At 32.6% G+C, this 20,558-nt stretch overlaps 1 protein-coding gene across 1 annotated transcript in view; it reads left to right on the forward strand.

The window, feature by feature from the left end:
* The window catches only part of LOC114340589 (division abnormally delayed protein), a 1,420,234-nt gene extending 1,404,359 nt beyond the window's left edge, over positions 1-15,875 (forward strand). The window contains exon 7 of the mRNA XM_028291358.2: positions 1,395-15,875. Within this exon, the coding sequence (XP_028147159.1) occupies positions 1,395-1,579 (185 nt within the window). The 3' untranslated portion in view covers positions 1,580-15,875. The remainder of the gene's footprint in view (positions 1-1,394) is intronic.
* Positions 15,876-20,558: the final 4,683 nt, after the last annotated feature.

The raw sequence follows: 20,558 nt of genomic DNA on the forward strand, positions 1-20,558 counted from the left end.
TTGAGTATATTGATTTCTGAGTAATTTTCTTTATGACGAATATTGCATCTGTACACTATCTTCCAATACCTACGAAATCCCTATTGTTTATCTACTAAACTTATCCTCTGATTCGTTAGGTTTTGTAAATTATTATACAGGGTATTTAATTAAGAATGTCCAATCTCTCAGTTGTAGATTCTAGACCTCAAAATATTAAGATTTAACCCAAGTCACTTAAATAAAATATGGCTCCTTACTGAGTTACAGGTTGTTTTATTTTTACCCAGCACTTTAAAACTATTTGTCGTATCCTTATCATACTTGGCAGAAAGTGTGGCTACTATACACCCTACTAAATTATAATAAATAAACGTTTCTAGCTACTACCAGAGGCGTACGACAGGAAATAGTGAAAGGTTGACCCTTGCCAAATTCTACGCCACTGGGGGAATTACTGTTTTAGCGTATTTTTTTTATTCTCCAATACATTCTATATAATAATATACTCTTCATTGGTAACGATAAAGTCATTAGTTTTTGAGATATTTGAAGTTAAAAATGAAACGACGCAGTTATTTTGATTAATGTATTGTGTCGCTTCATTTTTAACTTCAGATATCTCGTTTTAAGTTTAAACTAATGTTTTTATCGTTACGAATGAAGAGTATATAATTTACATAAAAAGTATTGGAAAATCAAAAAATTACACTAAAAAGCTATTCCGCCAGTGGCGTAGAATTTGGGAAGGGTGTACAGTACCTACACTTTCTCCCAAGTATGGTGAGGATACGTCAAATAGTTTTAAAAGACTGGGTACAAATAATTTTTAAATATTAATTATATGCATCATAATATAAATTAATCAAAATAACAGTGCTGTTTCATTTTTAACTTCAAATATCTCGAAAACTAATGATTTTATTGGTAAGAATGAAGAGTATAATATTTGCATAGAAAGTATTGGAGAATATGGAGAAGCGAAAAATTCCACTAAAATAGGGATTCCGCCAGTGGCGTAGAATGTGGGAAGGGTCAACCATTCACTATCCCCTGTCGTACACCTCTGGTAGTAGCTAGAAACGTTTATTTATCATAATTTAGTAGGGTGTATAGTAGCCACACTTTCTGCCACAAGTATGATAAGGATACGTCGAATAGTTTTAAAGTACTGGGTAAAAATAGTTTTCAAATTTTTAACACCCTGTATTTCAGTAAGGAGCCACATTTTATTTAAGTGATTTGAGTTAAATCTTAATATTTTGAGGTCTAGAATCTCAGAGAATGACTCAGAGATTGGACATTCTTAATGAAACACCCTGTACATTTTGTATTGTTAATGTGATGTTATAATTATCAATTATTTGTCTTTATATTAAAACAATTGGTACCTAACCTATATTTACTTATTCTAGATTCTGTAGAGCCACGTGTGAACCCCAACAACAACCAACCAACCCAGGGATCCAAAACACCAACTAGTCACGACCAAACCCCCACGGTCCACCTTGTAGGATACAGCAATAGAATCACTCCTACGCCCACAGTGATCTTAGTAATTGTTGCTGTCATTTCATGGAAATGCAGACTTTTTATGTAAAAAATGAATATTTAAAAAAAGAAATTATAAATAGACTCTAAAAGTGTGTGAAAGAGAGGGATGTAATTGAAATGGGTATAGTCGAAGAAAAGAAGAGAGTAGAAAAGGTCTATTTGGTGTTGTTGAAGATTTAAGAAAAGGAATATTTATGCCGGTCTTTTTAGAAAATGGTGCCATTTTAATTTTTGGGAAAGAGACTAATATTAGTATACGGTTTTTGGCTGTCGGAGATTTTGAAAAATTTCGAAAAGGAATTAGGTCCAGAGTAACATTAAAATTGTATATTATGTGCTTGAAATGACGTTTATTTTGAAAAGGTGACATTTAGCTCAAATATAAGTATCTCAAATTTAATTCAAACAAAAAAGAAGAAAAATTAAAGTATGCAATACAAATACGCAATACGCAAATTTAGGTTGTAACTAAAAACATAATTCTGTAAATATACTATACTAAGGGCCGGTTGTTCGAACGCTAATCAACAATGATCATTATTAAATATTTAATTACTGTCACCAAAACTGTCAATGTCAACTTTGTTTGGGTTGCTGAAAACATAATTAATTACAATTATGAGATTTATTATTAATTATGTTAATAATTATTGTTATATTAATTGATTATAGTCTCAGAATTGTAATTAATTATGTTTTAACAATTGACATTGACAGTAATTAATTATTTGATAATGATCATTGTTGATTAGCGTTCGAACAACCGGCCCTAAATAGTTTAGATTAAAATTGATTAGCCTTATTTTAATATTGATCGAATGAGGATTTTGTTCATCGGTGCATCATTTGGCATCCCATAATTTGTACTTGTAACTTGTACTTGTAACTTGTACTTGTAACTTGTACTTGTAACTTGTACTTGTAACTTGTACTTGTAACTTGTACTTGTAACTTGTACTTGTAACTTGTACTTGTAACTTGTACTTGTAACTTGTACTTGTAACTTGTACTTGTAACTTGTACTTGTAACTTGTACTTGTAACTTGTACTTGTAACTTGTACTTGTAACTTGTACTTGTAACTTGTACTTGTAACTTGTACTTGTAACTTGTACTTGTAACTTGTACTTGTACGTAACTATCTAACTATGTACATATTTTAATTCTAATCCTTTCAAATCTTACTCATATACTTTATATTCTGCTTCAACTGTTTATGTGGAAAATTATATTATTCCACCACAACCCCCAGTGAGCCACAATAGACCTCTTAGGTCGAGTTAAGTGGTTAAACTCCCAGTCATATTGGACCTAACCAAACCTAACCACAACCCCAGTGTCAAACTACTTAATTATTACTTGTTTACTATATTTTTTAGTTCCTTATTTATTTGGTTTGTATTCTCAATTACTTGCCAACTGAATATGTTTCCAGTGAGTTTTCTTACTTAAACATTGCTCAATCTAAACTCATGTTGATCGTGAAAAGAGATAACAAAAAGCTCCTATGTTATGAAAATTGTTGATGTTCTGACCATAGACATACAGACTGTTTAGATTTAAATTAGATATACATTCTCTAAATGGCAACACTGCGCCACAGAAATAAACATTAGCAAGCTGTATTAGTTGCCGATGGCACAGTATCAATTTCAGCAGCAAAATAGAGATGACTATTTCGTTTAGTTTTTGAATATTTTTAGACAATATTTTCTTGCATAATCACTTAAATTATTCATTAATTTAATTAATAGGATTATTTTTTCACTAACTATTTATTCAGTGATTACAATAATAATTTATATACTAGACAATAAAAACTAATAATCGAGAAAAGAAAAAAATTGATAAAGTGATTTTATCAATCTACTGTTACTATCGGAACGAGTAGATAAATGGTGAACATTTTTAACAAATTATAATACAGTTATAGTATACAGCAATGTTGTCGATTTTAGCGTTTCCTTCAGACTCTTATATTTAATCAAAAAGTAAACGGTCTGTATAATACCTAGACTGCGTGCTGCAATTTAAAACTGTGCGAACAGTGGGAGTGGGAAAGTCACGTAGTCGATAAATCCAACCTCATTGGATAAACTCCGTCGATTAGAGAGAGAACCCTATCCTAGTTACACCTAGAGAAGTCGCACTGGCCACACAGTTTTAACTTGCAGCGCGCAGTCTTGATAGTATGTCTATGGTTCTGACGCGCTAAAACATTTTAGAGGTTATGTATGTACTCTAATAAACATTAGCTCTATACAAGTATTATTACGCGCTCTATACCAGTATTATTAATTATATTTGATGTTAAATGCCACTTTTAATTTTCGTTTTATTTATAGCTAACTGTTTAAGATGACCAATTAAAGAATGTTACTATCGACTTATTGTAGTAAAGGATTTATGGAGATAATAATATAACTGTAATGGTAAAAATAGCGATAATAATAAGATGGGGTATGTACAGAATCAGATGTGCATGTAAATTAAGGTGGAGACTAAATTCTTTTTGAAATCCTCCACAGCTGGGTTCTATACGTAAATATAAAGAATTATTTTGTTTTTTTTTTGCTATTTTTGATTATTTTTCATTTAGTTCACTATTATACAATTTGATTTTGTATAAAGGGCTCAGCACAGATCTTATGAAAAATGTAATGTCACTCAAATCCAATAAAATTTACATAAATAGATTCGTCCCGAAATTGCAATCATTTCGTATAATTGCGCCAACTCTGAATTTTGAATAATAACGGCGTAAATTGATATAAATAAATTTAAAATCAAATGGGTATGTACGTGAGCTATAGACGGAAAGAGATCTTGTGAATCGGCAGTTTATAAATCTTTCTATGGGTATTAAGGGAGAGGCTTACTCTTATCTTATAGATAATAAAGTAGGTATAATTTGGTCAGTCACACCAAAGTATGTAGTTCCTCTAATCGGCTTAGCTCACGATGGGTTAATCTGCTTGCAATAGGGCCTATACTACTAGTATTTATGAATTACAGTTTTATGGACTTCAAAAATGTTGGCACAATGATATAAAATGATTATAATTTCGAGACGAATCTATTCATGCAAATTTTATTGGCTTTGAATGACATTACATTTTCCATAAGATATGTGCGGTATCCTTTGTATAATTGGGGGATTTAAAAAAGTTTTTTCAAGTCGAGCCACCCTAATACCAATAATTCTTGCTTAATTTTTTTGTAAACATTTTTCTAAATCATAGTTTTAGTAACGAACGTTGCCAATTACAATAAGTGTACATTTGAATTACTTGGATATTATCTTTTTATCGTTTCCTGTTCGAAATATTTTTCACAGCTACTTATATTTAGGGTTAAAAACTGTTCAATACGCTTATCCATTATTCCGAATGTTTTGTTGTAGAAAACTGTAATAAAGGGAATATGCCACCTGAATTAAACTAATAGAAGAATTCACGTTTATTTACATGGTTAGTATAATTATTGTTTAATCAACGCAATTTTGCGCTTAAATTGCAATTGGTTAATGACAAATTGTTTTAAGGACAAACAAAATATTCGACTGTTGCATACCATAATATATGTACAGTGCTAGTCAAAAGTCCGTACCCCCCCTCGTATCTTTTGAACGGTTCTACCTATAATAGTGAAATTTGGAGTGAGAAAATAAACGGATGTAAGCTTCTTAACTAGTCATGACAGGTGACGTAATAGTGACAGATGATGTTACAGAGCCACTGTGACAGATAATTTTAAATGGGACCTTATGACAAGTGATACCTCGTTTGAAAGGTATTCAAAATACCTATTAAGTCATACTAATTTTTTTGGGTTTTAGTGATTTTGATTTTGATGAATAAATTAAATAAATATAATATTCAAAATATAATATAAATATAAATTCATAAATATAATAAAAATTCAAATATCCGCCTGTGGTTTTTCTGTCAAAAAAGTTGACGTTTTTCAATTCTCTAGTAGTTTTTGCGTCAACTTCAACCTTTTTGACAAGTAATCATATGCGGAATTTTGAATTTTTATTAATTAAATGCGAAAATACAATTTTATATTTATTTCATTTATTCATCAAAATTAGCTTAAACTCAAACAAAATTAGTATGACTGAATAGGTATTTTCAATACCTTTCAAACGAGGTATTACTTGCCATAAGGTCCCATTTAAAATTATCTGTCACAGTGGCGCTGTAAAGTCATCTGTCATAATTACGTCACCTGTCATGACTAGTTAAGAAGCTTACGTCCGTTTATTTCCTCCCTCCAAATTTCACTATCATAGGTATAATCGTTCAAAAGATACGAGGAGGGGGGGTACGGACTAGCACTGTATACAGTTCTGTGTACATATGTATGTATTTATAGTCTCTTTTGTAGTATATTTTGCAGATAGGTAGCTTACTTTAGTCAACCACGTTTAAGGAAAAGTAGATTTTTCAAAAGTCTATTCGTTAAAATACATGTTGCCACATGGCAACAAGAGCATGTGAAGGAGTCGAGGTCACATTTACATTAACTGCAATAAAGCATTCAATATTCAATGTTCAGCCGAAATCCACGAGAGATTGTCATTGTGACAACATCGCGAATAAGTGTCTTAACATTTTCTTGTCATTACATTTTTTGCAACCAGAGGGCAATTATTCTGTTCCAGTCGCCTCATAATCTAGTAATCTTAATTCAGTAGGTAAATACTTGTGAAAGCAGAAGTAATCATGTAGTTTTTTTCTCATGTGGGACTGGAACATTGTAATGAAAGCTACTGTGGTCTTATAGAAGCATCTTGATATTGAGTTGTGATTCTGGATTTAGTTGCCTAATATAACAAGAAACTAACTAATAACTTCTTTTGATTGAAGTATTTGGCCAAAGAGTTGTCATAGTTTTGATGTTCTTCTGGAAAATTCTTCTAGATATTATAAAAGATTTGGTCTTGGTTTGTTTAGCCATACGCAACACGTAATTTGGCCTTTTTCAACGCAATTCATATAGCCAGCATATTAGTTTCTTCGCTTGGAATAGTGTACTATCTTCTCCAGTTTTATTATAGTACTAATTTTTGCCAAGAGTCCCATTTAAAGTAAATAAGTTAAGGGTATTTCCGGTGAAACCGGAAGTGGAGTAGTAACAAAAGATATGGCATCAGATGCCTTTTGCTCACTGTACTTGTATGCAAAGTTTCAGCAATATTGTTCTTTTCGTTTCAAAGATATTTGCTTCGTTCCATACTTTATCCCAACTCTGTATATGTACCATATATTATGTATATGTATATGTTCCGCGGCTTCCGCGGAACCAGGGCTCGGGCCCTGCGGGGGCCCGCTATACGCGCTTTTTGCTTCTTTTGTTTCTAATTTGTTTGGGACATGTTGAACTACACAAGTAAACACTACGAAATTGCTTAATAAATTTTAATTTTTGCGTAGGTATTTATAAATAAAAACAAAAAATATCTATTTATCAAAAAATTTAAAAACCTTAAAATAAAAAAGAAATACAGAGATTACGATTGTAAGGTTCCTTCGTTTTACCTGCTAAACAAAGCCCGTGTCTCAACACTTGTTTAGAATAACCGCCGGTGCCTGCCTAAATACGTGCTAACACAAACACTTTTGTATTTTTTATATTAGCACGATCTATCAGTAAGAGTTGTAAACTGCAAAGTTACAGTAATTCGGGAACATATATTCAATGCAAGTTTTATACGCTGGGTCATAAAATAATCCCAAAACGTTAGATGTTCCTTTTGTTCGTATTTATGGCACCGTCATAACACTGGATAACTATAGACAATTATAGTGGTAAGGATAATAACGGTAGGATTAACATTAATTTACTGCTTTAATAGTCCATTCACTCTGGTAAAATATTGAAAAACCTTCAAACCTGTCTCCTGACAGAATAATCATCAATTTTTGTCGGTCCGTTTTATGTCATTAGACCATCTTGTTGGCGGACGACCTCTACTTCGGTATGCTTCTTGTCTTGGTCTCCAGTGTATTATTCGCTGTGTTCATCTTTTATCCGACATTCTAGCTATGTCCAGCCCAGTTCCATTTTAGGGTCATAATTCTTTCTATGGCATCTGTCACTCCTGTTCTTCGTCTTATTTCCTTGTTAGTAATTCGATCCTTACGAGAGATGCCTAACCTTGAGGCTTCCATGGCTCTTTTGCTAGTGAAATGATCTATCACTAGCATTTGAATTTAAAACATTTGAATTAGTTTTGAAATATTTCTGGTACTTCTGTTTCTAGCAGACTCAATGTGCAGTAACACAGACTGTTGTGACCAATGTTACGAATTATGCCTGGTATATCACGAGCTAATTATTATAAATTATAATCTCTATTAAGACTCTCTTCGCCAGCCCTGGTGAGAAAAATGATTATAATTCATGCAACTACATAATTCATAGATGCAACTACGTAATTTATAACTGGTACTAAACAATTAACAACATTGTATAGATTTAAAATGACTATGGTTGGACTTACCGGCAAATTCACCGTGGCTTTGATAAGTTTCTACAAACGAATAATTAACTAACTTTTATGTGTGTCTTCTATTCAACATTCATCTAACATCTTCAACAATCAAGAGTAAACCTTGCGAGTTTTTTTTACTACTATTATCGATTTACAGCGTTCTCCGACGCCTTCCGACTCCTAACCACCATTCTTCTCTGTTTAACCGTAGACCTGGAGGGATTTATCTTTCCTCTGGTTCTTTTTCAATTCCCTCCTGCGGCTTCTTCTCGGCCTTCCTCTTTTCGTTCTCCCTTGCGGTGTTCACGTCAAAATATGTTTAGAGATCCTGTCATCTGGCATTATCTGTACATGGCTGTACCATATTAGTTGTTTTGTTTTTATGTCATGATGTCATCAATTATTGTATGAGTGACTCCCATCAGTTCTCGTATTTCTCATTTGCTATCGGATCTCTTTTTGATTTGCTTGCTGCTCTTCTCCAGAAGAAGTTTTTTTTGATTTTGTGAAAAATTTTGACGTTATGGGATCAAACCAAATTCACATTCTGAATCAACACCAAAAATCATGTCGGCCTGTGCTATGAAAATACCTATTATTTTGTGAAAAATATGAAAGAGTATTTAATTAGTAACAGCAAACATATGTGATAACTTCAGACTTCAGGTAGTAAATTGCAGTGGAAGACAAAATTTGATTTTAAGAATCGAAAGGCATTTATTTCGACCTAAACATAAAAAAGGATAGGTAATTACTTAATCTAAGTATAGGGCTTTCGTAAACCTCAGCAGGTTAGTGTGACGATATTCGATATATGAATAATAAACTGACGACCGAGGGAATCAATTATTAATCGTAATTATTTTTCAACGCGAAATAAATGTATAAGGAGGAAGTCTCTGACTCACCGCTTCAGATGGTAGGATAATGGTAACTACGTTCAACACACATAGTCGTTGGATAGGATAGGAATTTATCGATTTCGCTCAACTCACCAAATCGATGGACTTCGGAAGGCTTCGAAGCACGTTCAGGTCACCTTAATCCGATGATTAGTTATCCTTCGTTCAACGCACAGAGAATCCTCTACTATGGATTTCGCCACACATATTGATTTAGCTTAGTTATTTTTATCTTCGAAACACTAATCATGAGTTTTTAATTAAGCGTGGCATATTCCTTTATTTACTTAAAATTAAAAGTGTCCCTTTTTTGTAGCTTGGGTAAACTTTCTTTATTTTGTATCCCTTCTAATTTTATATTGTAAGTTAAAAATGTATGCGAGTATGGATGCGTGCTGTAGATAGACTTTTAGATGATATACTAATGTAACCTTTAAATTATTTTGAGAATTGTCTGTGATTGATCTATTTTATTATTTAATTATTGTAAAATTTAGGTATCCAAATTTTTTATTCCGTTTGATACGTCTTATAAGTTAAACGAATCCAAAGGCAGGTTCAGAAATCTATCGTGAAGTTACTTTTAATTGTGAGTCGGTTTTGAACCACTTTTTACATATAAGTAAAGTTGTATTCATAAATGATTTATTAATAAATCGAGAGAAAATATAATTTAATTTAAATATCATTTATATGAAAAAAATACATATTAGCCATATAAAATAGACAGTAATTAGTTTCTGATGTCTACAAGAAACATGGTACAATTGCTAAACATATAATAATATGTTGTAATAATTTATTTTTTTCAGTATAAAGCCGAGATCCAACGGAATGTGGAGCGGCGCTCTTCATCGGTTTACAGTTGGCGAAATAGAAAAGTAAAAAAAGTATTAAATAGTAAATAGAAAATGTAATAGAAAAAGACAAAATCTAAAGACGGAAACTAAAGCAATATGGAATACCGTTCTTTCCCTGAATATTTCTGGTTTACGATCCGTTTGCTAGGACAGAACACTCGATTTAGGATCGGCGCGGGCATCCCATCATTTTTCGGTAAATCACCACGATTCTAAGGTAAGTCGGAAGGTGATGCAGAGAAGGTAATTACTCTTTAACGTGCATTTGGCGGCAAAATCACGTCAACTCGCTCAGTGGATTTACATATCACATGGAAGATGAAAGAAACATCAAAATAAGCTTCCTTAATAAAACTGAAGCTTAACAAAAAAGAAGCGTAATGAATGGATGTATCTTCTTCTTCAGGTGTCATCTCCGCTACGGAGGTTGGCAATCATCATAGCTATTTTAATTTTTGAGGCAGTAGCTCTAAATAGTTGTTTTGAGCTGCATCCAAACCATTCTCTCAGGTTCTTCAACCATGAAATTCGTCTTCTTCCGATGCTTCTTCTGCCATCTATCTTTCCCTGCATTATAAGTCGTAGGATGCCATACTACTCGCTGCAATGCAATGGATGTATAGCAATTGTAAAAAAGCGAAACACGGAAGATGAATTTGCTACCTTATATATTGGTTTAATAGATCACCAAGACAAATGTTATCCATATTTTAGAATGGGCTACAAAAAGTATTAAGAACTCTTATTTATTGTAAATACTGATCTCACAAAACAAAATACAACACTTAGTAACTTTATTCCGTCGAAAGTAGGTACTATCCGCGAAAATATTCCATTTAGAGATTTCGGCACGTTTCGATGTGAATCATTGTGTTCCGTTCCCGTAAAGTGTGCGCTGATCAATTTGAATTCACAAAGATATTAAATTGCTGATCGTCGTAGTACGTTCCGTTGCGCTACGGTCCGGTCTGGACAAGTGTGCGCTTACCTTAAGCCGCAATTAATAAGAATTTTTAAAGCTCTTTTTCTCTTTTTTAACGCATGTAATCAATTTTCGGATTTAATAACTGTAATCAATAAAAATAATTGATATTATTTTAGTAATGTACATGTTTTTGTAACATTATTGTTATTGCATCAATGGCTATACTGTAAGAGACAGGTATTTTAAAATTATTTGAGCTTTTAGAACCAACATCTTGCCTGTTTTAAGCCACACAAAAGTTTGTTATAGGTAAAAATTAGATTACTCCAAGACTGTCCCACTCTACCGCTCTCACACTTAATAAAATTATGAGAAGAACTAGAAAAAAATTCGTTTAACCTATACTGACTTCACCGACAAGGTTTCATAAAAAAATTCAACAGTATATGGTCTTCATTTTAAGATATATACGTGTTAAACTATTGTACTAAAATGTTTACTAATATTTAACGATGTTATTAATGGCCAGTTGTAAGCAGAACAATCTTTTCTAAATAACAAAAAATTTTCATTATTATTTTTAACAAAGTGGATGTTGAAACCTGACAAACTTATTTATGGCGCCTGATGATTGGCCAATGAAGTAGTTCTATATTTCGTAAAGCACAATAATTGGGACATTTCATCAATAACTACAAAATTGGCCCAACCATCAGCGAAATTAAACTAGGATGATCCATAAACAATATTTAGTCCGAAAGGAACTCATCTGAGTATGGTATATTCTAAAATGATAAACATTTTTGTCCCATCTGACCAATAAAGAGCATTCTTTAACCTATTCATTCTTTCATTATAAGATTTTATTTTATTATAAGAATGAAATTTTTTTGTGGGTGTATATATTACCATGAGTTTATATCTTATTGTTTGTATTTCTTTTTGTTGTTTTTTTCTAGGAATATTTTATATTTTGCAGTAAATGAAGTAGGTATTTCGATCCGTTATTATTTTCTGGTTCTTCTTCACTAGCATTTTTAAATAACACCTTGTGGTTATTGCAGATTGCCTTATTTATTACTTTACAGCTTTTCGAGAATATGTTTTTCAATGTCACCTAGATGTTCCATTACGTGCTGTACACATACCCCCCACATACTTCAGGCCCAATTGATTGTCCTAATGTATGCCTTCGATTTAGTGTTTTTGGTAACTTTTATCGGCTTTCGACACGTTACACAGCCCCTTCCACGATGTAAACCTAATCCATCAGTGCTTGGCATCGAATCCTAATCAACACAAAAATACAATACACGTTACTGAACTTTAGCGTGAGAACAACATCATTTGCCTTGGCTAAGAGTATAAGAATGTACTCAATAATTTAAACAATCTGTTAACCATATTCTATGATTGTAAGTGTCGGTCCGTACCGAGATAAGTGGGCTCCATACTAGGATGAAAGGGGCCTCCGTTTCAATTGAGACAAAAAGGTCTTCCAAACCAGGATGAAAAAGTTTCTGCAAACTAGATTACGAAGGATCCATAATAGGGTTGAATGAACTAGGAGGAAAGTGGCCTCCATCCTACGATAAACTAGGATGAAAGTGGTCTTCTTCCTAGGATGAACTAGCACCCTAATTAGGTGGCAACATGCAAAAATAAAATATGCGAAAAAACAAAAGGTACAAAAAATATCTTACCCTAAAATGGGTTTGGAACAGACCTTGATTATGAATCAAAAAATAAAACGAATTGAAAAGGTTAGAGAATAGGCTGTTTTTATACACACAAAAGATTGACGGCGAATATTCAGAATTCTTGGATGGCGCTTAACAGTATCTTTAAAAGGGATTATTTGGAATATTCCCTAACAAATACTGTAACGAGGTTTTTGACGCCATTATGACAATATATTTAAAGGAATTATTTAGAATATTTGTAAACAAATCGTAATGGAATTTTATAATAATATTAAAAAAGTAACTTTTAAACGGATTATGCAGGTAGTTGAATGGCCCTGGGTGCTCGAAATATAACAGAAATTTTATTAACATGCCATAAAATGGCTTCTTGAGAAGTACTTACAGAAAAAAACTATATATGTACTGAGCGTTATACAAAATTTAGTAACATGAATGAAATGTAGAGAAAATGTAACATATCGGCTTTTTAACATTGCTTTTTTTTTCAAAGATAGATAGTAAATAGACATCTAATAAGAATATACTCTTTTGGATCCTATGTATCCTTGGACATAAATATTATTTACGGTTCATCTTAAAAATAAAATGACCAACGGAAATCTTGCTGCTGAATCCAATACAGCTTCAAATTAAACAAGCAGCTAAACGGCAGCTGTTAATAATAAAACAACAAAAGTCAACAAATTGTGATTTAAAGTCAGCAGCAATTATTTGTTGGTTCTAATAAGATATTGTGCACATTTTGTGAAACCTTTTTTCTAATATATTCACGTCTACGGTATTGTCGTATTCTCAATAACATTTTTTGAAAATAAAGACAAAGATGTGAAGACCCTGCTAGTGTACAGTAAAAACCATATAGAAAATAGGTAAATGAATTGTTCAGAAGTAACAATTCGAGATCATAAGGTGTTACAATATTTATTGATCAATCCCTATAAGTGGAGTTTAAAATTGTTAAATTGTTTTAAGTCAATTCTCAAAATTTCGAAGAACAAAATCATGAGTTTAGAAGTGAAATGTTCAAAAACTTTTGGCAAATTTTGTCTTTAATGTAAGTTTTAAAGACAAATGCTGGAGTGAAAAAAGGAAACTTTGTAAACAGGCTATTCAATAACTGATATTTTTGTGCCTAGTCCCACACTGCTTAATGGCGTGCTTAATTCTTACAATAAAAATTGTGTAGAAATTTGGGATTGTTTAAATTTGAATATGGTTTCCAATTATTTTTAGACTATGAAGAGAATTTAGTATTTTATCACATATTTAAGACAAACTTGGAATCCTTTCCTTAATAGTCTTCATTGAAAGATCACAAGTGAAAGTAATTATGTACCAAAGTTCATTTGTAATTATGGAATGAACTTGTGATTAGAATATCTCCATGATCTGCGAGAAATAAACACGCTGTAAGAATAAAATAAAGATGGAAGTCTAAAGGAAGAAAAACCAGAATAAGTGTCCGTAGAGGATCCATGGATAATGTAGAGAAGGATCTAAAAGACATTAATATCAGACAATGGACAATCATAAATCATTTAAGTCGTTGATAAGTTTGTTTGAGTATTTTTGGCTTAACTAGCCGCTGCTTTCTGATTAACTAAAAAAATTTACTATGTATCTATTACAAGTTAAGTATTTTTCATGTTTTCTTTTTGAATAGTACCTACCAATAATTAGGAAAAAACTGTATCTAACGGTACGACTTTCAGATCAGAAGCTGTTCTTAAAATGTATCATTCATTTATACGTTTTTCCAAGGAATGGGGAACACACTCATCGTCGCTCCAACCTACAGTCTTAGCATGGAAGATTTCTGTAGAGTACCTGCAGCCGATATGTTTCTGTTTTGAAGTATCAGAATCTTGCCTATCACTCTCTTCCGTCTGCTACATAACGTACTTCCATTATACGCCGTGCGCTCAGTGCTTAGGCGACACATTGTGTCTTCCATGTTGTATCTTCTATGGCATAAGATTATAATCTCTTAGCAAAACCAGCTTCGTTTGCTAGCACCCCTACAAATTTGCTAGGAACAATTTATCAGTTTTATTGCAAAAGGGATATCGACAGCTCCTGTATTCAAAACCATTTACCACGATTTAACCACTAAATTTAGATTTTAAATTTCGAAGATGAAGGTCTCTGTGTAGTTAATTGCTAAGCACTAAGAATATTGATGGTTGTACATGTCTTGGCAAAGGTACTGAGTTCATATTTAAGAAAAATCTTTATTGAATGCTGTTAGCATCCAGTATTAAGTGCGTTCGCGGTGCCTGTCGGCGTCTAGTCGGCGACAAATTAGCAGCAAAACGCATGCGCACTTTAAAATGATATAAATATTATCGTTAGTAGATAAATATACAAAGTATATTTACCTAGTATAATTTAATAATTAATTATTAATATTAATTAAAAGTAAATATACCTTGTATATTTATCTATTAACGGTATTATTTATATTAAGTGAGGTTAGAAATTGTCGGCGAAAATTTGTCCACTGTACCCCATAGAGGTATATATTAACATAGAGGGAGCCTACCTTCCGCGCTTCCTGACGACAAGATCTCATGGACTGGTTTGCTGCATCTCTTTCTAACACATTGTATCGAAAATCTATGATGACATTCAGTGTGAATATAGGCACGGAAGAGGAGGACAACTATAGCAGCTTTACTGTGCGTAAGAGTGAAACAGCACTAATCCAAATAAAAAAGATGGTATCGTCACTTCGCTCTGAATGACACTCTCTCTATGCTAATATATAACTCTATGCTGTACCCGCGAACGCAACTATTGTCATTTTCAAGCGTAACTTTGGAGTGTGTGGTTATTTTTACAACCAACATGTAGGAATTTGTCCATAAGGGGATTTACGAGTTTTACAATCACTGACACAAAAACAATAAGTTTAACTAAAGCTTTAAACTTTTACCTACGTTATTTAAGCTAGTCCAAATTTTTGTTAAATAGTTCTTTCGAATTGAATTTATTCTTTTGAGAATTGACTTACGTGACACTTTGTGTTGTGACTTTATATAAATTATGTTATAGCTGACAAATCAGTGTATGACGTGTAGATAGCAGCCATATTTATTTTGTAAGTCTACTTATATCTATTTAGTTTTTATATAAGTCTTGTATCATTTATCAATTTTGCGATTTTTACAGCTTTGCCAAGTTCTTTCTTTTTCCTCTTTTGTTTATTAACTTGTACGACAACTGCATATCACTATAAGCAATAAAAATTAACATAATAGGTAATATGATCCTGCTCACTAACAAAAACATTCTGGATATTTCAAAAAGAAAAGTTGTCCAACTAACTAGTCTTTAGCTTTGTAATTATCTGATTTAATCTAAAATTTATATAATTTCTTTTCATTTTCTGTGTATTACACTTTTTGGTAGATATGAATTGAAATATATAGTTGCCTTTTTTAAAGAACTGTTTTATTTTTTCTCTTCAGATATATCCTTCCAACATCCTTTCCTTATAAAACAACATCTAGAATGCGTCACTAGAGTAGGTAAGTATAAAGCAGACACCGTGTAATATATTCTACAATAATTATTAACCTGATTGCATTTTATAATACATACCAACAATCTTGTATTTTTGTCTGCAAATATTAGTCCACAAATTTAACATAAGAGTAAAAGAGCTCAACATAACAATTTCATCTCAGATAACTAAAACAATAATAATCAGTAAAGAACCCAATCGGATATAAAATAGAAATTGATTCAATCAGTATTGAACACGTAATAGAAATAAAATATATTGGAATTACATTGTCCAGATACGGAGACCTGGACAAAGAAGTGAGAAGTCAAGTACAAAAAGCAAATAGACTGGCAGGATGCAAGCACGTAGCCAGGAAATGTGCTTGAGGGGGGCCCAAACCATAGACATAATATGAATAGACAAGAGGTTTGTTCCAACACAACGAAAAACCGTCATGAAACGATCACGAAACTGCGCAGTAAACAAAATAACAGTTTCGTGATCGTTTCATGACGGCTTTCGTTGTGTTGGAACAAACCTAAGATAAGCTATGGGCCGCTCTGTGCATCGATGTGTAATGGCAATATGAAGGACGTCATTGGTCAATATCTATTTTGATTGGTCTAGCCATCCTTGTCTGTCACATGTGCGAGATCGCGTGGTAACGAGAGATAGATGACCACCTATGACAATCTCACCCTAGTAAGTTGTTTTTAATACCTAATTATTTCACCATTGTATCTTTAATATCATTTGAGCGTCCCTGAAGATGTTATTGACATAACGAAATAGAGGATTCCGTAGAAAAGAGTAGGTACATCTGATCTTCTATTCAGCTGTCTACCCAATAATTTTTAGTTACATATTTGATATATATCTGGCTTTAATTCAACGTTACAATGAACAGACCAAAGAACCAATAAACTGAGTCTCTCATTTTTCATCTTGTTTCTAGGTAAAATTTTTATTCGCTTTATTGTTGAGAACGAACGTTCTACACTAGCAGTTGTGATAGGGATAGTTGTCAAAATTGTAAGGAATTTGTAAATTTTTGGAAAAAAAATCATATTACAATGTTCCATTACGCGGAGAACTTCGGTATTTGGTTCCAAAGATGATCTTGTATTACAGTTACACCATAACATATATTCAGCTTTTATTGCTGTAAGGAAAGTGTCGTGGGAGTAATATGCAGAGAAATTTTCTAGCCATTTTGTTTTTTCTGTAGACGCAAATCCAGGTAAAAAAATTTGAAATGCTGATAGAATACTTTCGTTTTTGGTATTTTTTTTTTAATTGGATATAAGTTGATCCGTACACTGAGTAAAAACAGAAATAATCCTAGTAAAAAATAATAATAATTTCATTCACATTTCCAATAATAATAATAACTTAAGGATAAATTTGCTGCCTTGGTACAAAAGCCGAGGCAACTTTGGGAGGGGTCCGAACCCCATGGACCCCTCCCTTGGCTACGTGCCTCGCAGGATGCCTTAACACTATATGTCGAAACAGACATATTAACACTGAGATGAAGTGAAGGATTTATAAAGCCAGTGTAAGACGCATAATAACATATGCATCAGAAATAAGACCCGATACAGCCACAACACAAAGACTACTGGAAAGGAGACTATTCTTTTTCTCATGATCATCTTTCAGTGCGTCACAGTTTTTCGATTTCTTTCTAACGCATTAAATTGTATGTGACAGAAAAAAAGGCACGTCCGTGGTTACAGACGTTTACAACATTTATTCTAGTTGTCGATAGATGGCGCCATAATAAAAAAAATATATTTTTTTTAATTAGATAATATTACAAATATAATCTGGATAATTTATAAGACTATACAAATCAAAGAAAAAACCATTTTATAAATGCAAGAAACACATTTGATTTGTTTTTATTCCAAATTGAAAATAAAATGTGACAATTGTCAGATTTAACTAAAATGTCATGTTAGAATAAATGTCATAAATGTGTATTATCACGGACTTACCCTTTTTCCTATCATTTGTTACGCACTGAAAAATGCTCATGAAAAGGACAATACATAGAGATGAGAGTACTGAGAAGAATTACAGAAAATACGCTGAGAGATCGAAAGAGAAGTGAAGATATTGGAAAATGTAACGCACAGTGTATATAAACCCTATACACTATTCTACGAATATTTTGGATTAACTGTTTTGGATTGTCTCGACAACGAATATTTTACTGTGCAAAATATGAAGAACGAAAGTAAATTGCAAATTACATTGTTGTTTATTGGAATAATTATTAGAGCCATTTACTTTCGTACTTCTTATGTTTCAGACTAAAATATTCATTGCCGCGACAATCCAAAACAGTCCTATATTCGTGGAATGGCCTATAGACACTAAATAGAAAAAATAAAGAATGTGTGTGTGTACTTTGTACGCACGTAAGAAGTTATACTTCTATTATATGATTTCTTAAAAATAAATATACTTTAAACAGTTTGTTTGAATTTTTTTTAAACACCAAACTAATTTTGTGTTTACCGCTTTCAAAAAAATAAAAAAAAGTATAGGATTGCTCCGGATTCGAACTCAAGACCTCTCGATCTCTGGCTGAATGCTATACCAAATACGCTACGAGGACTGTGTCTATATCGGTTCGGACGTACCTAATGACAATTCACGGTAACAAACAGGCAAGGTGAAGTATAATAAATATACAATAAAATGTTTTAATAATACTCATCTTACTCCCGAGGAAGACAAATCCAAAGACACAAAATTATAATAAATATATTTACTAAAAACACTAATATATTCTCTTCACACCTTTTCTTGCACTGATATATTTATACATAACTTGAAAGATAGCAACTAAACGCCATACGCATGCGCGCAGTATTATGAAATTTTACTCTCAATCGCGCCTAAAGAAGTATAACTTCAAAAAAGAATAGCATAACCACAAGGAGAATGGGGGAGACATGTGTTGTCAAAATACAGTGGCGGCTCGTGATTTTTACAATAGGGGAGGCTATACCTAACTGTAAAATATCTAGACAAATTTGCACTAGCAAAAAAATGCGCCAAAAAATGTAATTTAAGGCCCCATCTTTTGACCATTTTTTATTTACATTTCATAATATCATCCTAATTCATAATTTCATGATATCATCATTTTAAAAATAGTTAGTCTAATAGTAAAAGTTTAATACCAAAGTTTGTGTCGTTTATTTGTTAACAATTCCATCTATTTGTAAATAGATACCTATGCATATCAAAATAAATACAGATTTGAAGTTTTGCAGTCCATACATAATGAAGCTTCAAATTTTTTAAGATACTCAACTGAATTTTTTTAATTCTAAACGCGGCCTACTGCGAATTCAAAAACACGATAAATTACCGATATTTTGCTTTGAGTTAGAGATATCGGAAAAAGTTATTTGAGCAAGTTGTTCCAAATATTGTTATAACCCCACATACCAAATTTCATAACAAAATTCGCACTTTTAGATTTTTCATTATTTTTAGTCAGGACCCTAAAATTCGTTGTCCCGAGACGCACCCAACCACCCAACGGAGCTGAGAAGCTACACTGCCTCCCTTGGTATATCTCCGGGCAGCGTGTGATGGCGCCGTAGATGCCACTGTTAGGAGACCGGGTCTCCTTAAACGCCTGCTGCGCTGCACGGAGCATTACCAACGGAGAAAGCTGGGCTTCTCGGCTCCGTTCGTGCATCTCGGGATAACCCAGGGGCTGCCTACAATAATATGTAATAAAACTGAGACGCGATCATGCGTTCTAATGCTAATGCTCCGTACGTATGGATAATTAGTGATAATATGGAATTTACACGTTGTATAATAGTGAGAGTAATTGTTGTTTTCGCGATTCATGATAAACAAAACAGTATAGAGTGTGTAAAAAATTTATGGGGAGGCTGAGCCTCCCTTGCCTCCTCTGACGAGCCGCCACTGTCAAAATACCAATCGGCAAAAGTATCGGATGGTCGCAAAAAAAAAGATTGAGTGACAACCTTCCATAGAGGTATCAATATCAATCCGCCAATTAACAATCAGAATTGCTTATAAAGAGGAAGAAGACAAATTTATATACTGTCGGTTACTCCTACATTTTCTCATGAGCTGTAGGCTCCCCGCAAAATAGTAAATTTTGGCAGGTAAAAAAACGGTAGGTATACTGTCAAGCAAAACCGGCTCTGAATGTATATGAAATGTCCAGTTGATCAGATAGGGCTCTCAATGAAGTGGCTGTATATAAGTTAGGTGTATATTAAATGTTATTTGATGAGTTGGAGTTCGATGAGTTGCGCCGCAGGTTATACTAGGATTACAGTTTCCATTTTACCGGCCTAACTGCAGTTTCCTGCTTCACTGATTCCAATAATCTAGGCGTTGTCGCTTAGATGGCGCTAAATGTTAAGCTAATTACTGTAATAAAATATAATTTTTGGATATAAATATTTTGAAATAAACATATTTATGTATTATATTTATTTATTTTAATAATTAGATATTTAATTTAATAATTAGATTACCAATATAACATATTTGATTAATATTATTTCAAATGTTAAAAGTAACGTATTTACCACGACTTTGGTGAGCCAATATTTT

This window comes from Diabrotica virgifera, chromosome 7 (assembly GCF_917563875.1).
Source record: "Diabrotica virgifera virgifera chromosome 7, PGI_DIABVI_V3a".
NCBI classification, from domain to species: domain Eukaryota; kingdom Metazoa; phylum Arthropoda; class Insecta; order Coleoptera; family Chrysomelidae; genus Diabrotica; species Diabrotica virgifera.